We start from the raw sequence: 4182 nt of genomic DNA on the forward strand, positions 1-4182 counted from the left end.
CACACACACACATATATATATATATATATATATATATATATATATATATATATATATATATATATATATATATATATGTATATATAAATTCTTGGGATTTTAATATGGAACCAAGAATTTTCCTCTATAAGAAATCATTCAAACTCATGTAAAACTCATATACAATACAACCATTTCGAAATTCTTTCCCAAACATCCGATTGCCTTTCGCTCCTTCTCTTAGAATCTCTCTATATAAAGAAACTGTCCCCTTCCTTAAATAATCAAACCACCTCCACACCATTACATATTGCCTAACTACCATTACCTATCATCCCTTGTTGATCTATTTTTTGTTCGTAGTTAAAGCATTTTCTTCAAGAATTTTCTCAAATATTCCTATAGTTTTCAGCCACATCTCTTAACAGTAAGTTCGACCATTCATTTACATATATGTATATTTTTTATTCCATTTTGATCACAAGTGTTTTTAACATCATAATTGTAAAGGACCTCTGTTAGCCACATGTTTTTATATACCGTCTAGGTTTTTGTATTTTGATTCTTTTAACCGTTTTTTAATATTTTTTATACCAAAGCAATTTTAAGCAAAAATGTATAATTAAATTCTAATGTAAACATAATTTCATATTTTATGTAGCCCTGATGATGGGAATGGATTCCCGAAACGTTGGTGTTGAATAAATATGTAAGATGATCGGAAGTCTTCTTGCTGTCCTCTTCATCCTTATATTTATATATATATATATATATATATATATATATATATACATATATATATATATATATATATATATATATATATATATATATATATATATGAGCATATATATATACATATATATATATATATATATATATATATATATATATATATATATATATATATATATATATATATATATATATATATATATATATATCTATGAGCATATATATATACATATATATATATATATATATATATATATATATATATATATATATATATATATATATATAAAAGGAAATATATATATATATATATATATATATATATATATATATATATATATATATATATATATATATATATATTTATATACATATATCTCTCTCTATATATATATATCTATATATATATATATATATATATATATATATATATATATATATATATATATATATATATATATATATATATATATATCACTCACCCACTCACAAAATCCCGTCCGGAATTCTCCGGGCTGGGTCCTTCATCTGATATCGCCATTCTCTCTAGAAACTTTTATCCAATGCCATCTGTGCCAGCTGCTGAAATGTCTCACCTCTATTTGCTTTCTTGAAGGTTTTCACCCATGTATCTCTTGGTCGTCCTCTCGGTCTATTTCCGGCCACTTGACCATGAAGCACTATCTTTGGCCATCTGTCCTGTTCCATCCACTGTACATGCCCAAACCATCTCCTCTGACTATCTTCCACTCTAATCAGAATTGTGTCCTCAACACCAGCCATTTCTCTCACTCTCTCGTTCGTAATACTGTCCTCCCATCTTACACCAAAGATTCTTATCATACATTTCATTTCAAAGGCTAATAACTTTTTCTCTTCTCTCTTCTTCAGTATCCAGCATTCAGCACCGTATATCTATGTGGGGATTACTATTGCCCATAATAGCCTAATTTTCAACTTAATGGATATACTTCTATCTTTCCAGATTCTTCTTAGCCTTCCAAATGCTTTCTGGCCACTTGAGATTCGGTCTTGAATTGCTCTTTCCATCTTTCCATCTGCTGTGAAAAACAATCCCAAATATTTAAAATTATTGACTTGTTCCACTTCTCCCTCTGATAGCTGTATTTCTAAGGCCTCTCTCTGGCGTCCAATTTTCATAATTTTGGTTTTCTCTCTATTTATCACTAATTATACTTACTGCACTGCTCCTCCACCATTCGCAACACTCTCTGAAGTTCCTCCTTAGTTTCTGCTAAAAGCACTATGTCATCTGCATATCTCATGTTAGATATTTTTGTCCCTCCTATATCTATGCCACCCTCATAATCTCCAAGTGCCTTTCTTATTACCCATTCCAAGTAAAGGTTGAAGAGGTGTGGTGATAGTGGGCAACCCTGTATAACCCCACCAGTTGTTAGGAACTCTTCTGTCAAACACTTGCCTTTTCTTACTCTAGCTGATGTCCTTTCATACAATCTCCTGATGGTTTCCAGTATTTTTGGTTCTAATCCCCATTCCTTCCAAATCCTTATCATTCCTTCCCTCCATATGGAGTCAATATATACACAATACAGATCTTTTTCCCTCTCTCAGAATTTTTCTATGATATGTGAGAAGGTGAATACATGATCGATTTTTCCTCTACTCGCCCTAAGTCCTGCTGGCCCCTCATCAATTATTTCCTCTTTTTGCCTTGCTATTCTACTTTGTAATATTTTTTTAAGACCTTATAAGCATGTAGTAATAGACTGATAGGCCTATAATTTTGCATAAGGTGGTGTCCCCTTTCTTGTGTGTTGAAATTATAATGTTTTCAATCCAATCATTTGGAGCTGCGTGCCCATCTACTATAGCTTTGCATAAATCACACAACCATCTTTCTACCATTTCACCGCCAGCCTCAAGCAATTCCTTTGGTAATCCATCTATTCCTCGTGCTTTCCCACTTGACATAGCTCCTAAAGCTTTCTCCACTTCTTCTATCAGGAGATCTGGCGTTTCCTGTATGTTCCATAGCTCTCCGCTTAGTTCTGGATAATCTTCTCCAGTTACCTGTCTCCCAATTCCTTTTAGTTGTTCCTCGTAGTGCGTTTTCCAGATCTTCTCAACACCAGCCGTTGCTGATACCTTGTTACCATCTGTGTCTCTTAGAGCAATTTCATTGTTTTTCCAAGCCCGTGTTAATCTGTCTACTACAGTGAATAGCTCTCTTGAAAAGTCGTTTTTGAAACATTCCTCTCATGTTTTACAAAGGTCTTCTATCCATTTTATTTTTTCTCCTTTGCATTTATTGCCCACTGCTCTGCACTTTTGTCTATAACTTGCTCTGTTTTCGTGGGATGGGTCTTCATTCTTTCTCTTTTTTGCTTCTCTCCTCTCTTGGCATGCATCCAATACTTCCTCTGTGACCCACTGTTTCTCTGCTCTCTTTCTCCTTCCCAAAATACTGTCAACATCCTCTTTAATTATGTCTCGTCCCCGACACCACTTTTCCTCTGTTGTCTCGAGTCCTATTAGTGGTTCAAAACGTCCTCCTATTTTACTTTGAAGGCAGTTTTTACTTCCTCGTTCCTCAGTTTATCCAGATTATACCTCAATAGTTCTTGATTTTTTCATCTGTCTGTCTGAAATTTAATACGGATGTTTGACATTAGTAGCTCATGTGATGTTCCAAAGTCTGCTCCCCTCATCACTTTTGTTCCCATCATTGACGTTTTCCATCTCTTATTTATAAGGATATAACCAATGCAGTTCCAATGAATTCCATCTTGGTGTGTCCACGTGTATCTCTGCTATTCTCTATGATAAAACTAAGTATTTGTTATACACAGTTGTTTACCGTGGCAAAATTCCAACATCCCCTGTACTCTCTCATTACTTCCACCTAAACCGAACTCTCCCTTCACATCCTCGTAGCCTGTCCTGTCATTTCCAATTTTACTATTAAAATCGCCCATCACCATAACTACATCGCCCGTCTTTGTTGTCTCTACTTCCTCCTCTAACTTTGAATAGAAGTTTTTTACGTTTTCATCTTCATACGAGCTGTCTGGTGCATATACCTGAATAACCTTAAAATTCTTGTGCTTTCCTCTCAAAGTGACCGAAATTATTCTTGAGTTCTCAGAATTGTGCTCCATATAAGCTCTTTGTGCTTTTTTTTCCTAACATTAGTGGTATTCCCTCTCTCTGAATATTGTCTGTTCTACCTGAATACAATATTTTGATTCCTTTTGACATCCTTTCCCACTCTCCCACCCAACTGTATCTATTCATTTCTTCAATGGTACACCTAAGTTTTGCTAGTGCAGTTCCAACTGTTGTTATTCCTTTTGCTGACCACATTGCCAATTTCTCACCACGAGGCTGTGGTTTAGGACCTCGGGGCGCGTCGGTTTTCCGTGATGCGGTAGTCATACTATTAATCCTTGACAACTTTTTCATGCAGGTTTCTTGGCAAATAAG

The 4182-nt window shown here is 34.1% G+C and overlaps 1 protein-coding gene across 1 annotated transcript; it reads right to left on the minus strand.

Moving 5' to 3' along the window:
• Positions 1-2436: 2436 nt before the first annotated feature.
• Positions 2437-3857, minus strand: LOC137617536 (uncharacterized). Its single transcript, XM_068347551.1, has 2 exons — positions 3574-3857; positions 2437-2926 (listed from the first exon to the last, which is right to left on the minus strand). Exons 1-2 carry the CDS (start codon positions 3855-3857, stop codon positions 2437-2439), a joined length of 774 nt encoding a protein of 257 aa, XP_068203652.1.
• Positions 3858-4182: the final 325 nt, after the last annotated feature.

This window comes from Palaemon carinicauda, chromosome 23, assembly GCF_036898095.1.
Source record: "Palaemon carinicauda isolate YSFRI2023 chromosome 23, ASM3689809v2, whole genome shotgun sequence".
NCBI classification, from domain to species: Eukaryota; Metazoa; Arthropoda; class Malacostraca; order Decapoda; family Palaemonidae; genus Palaemon; species Palaemon carinicauda.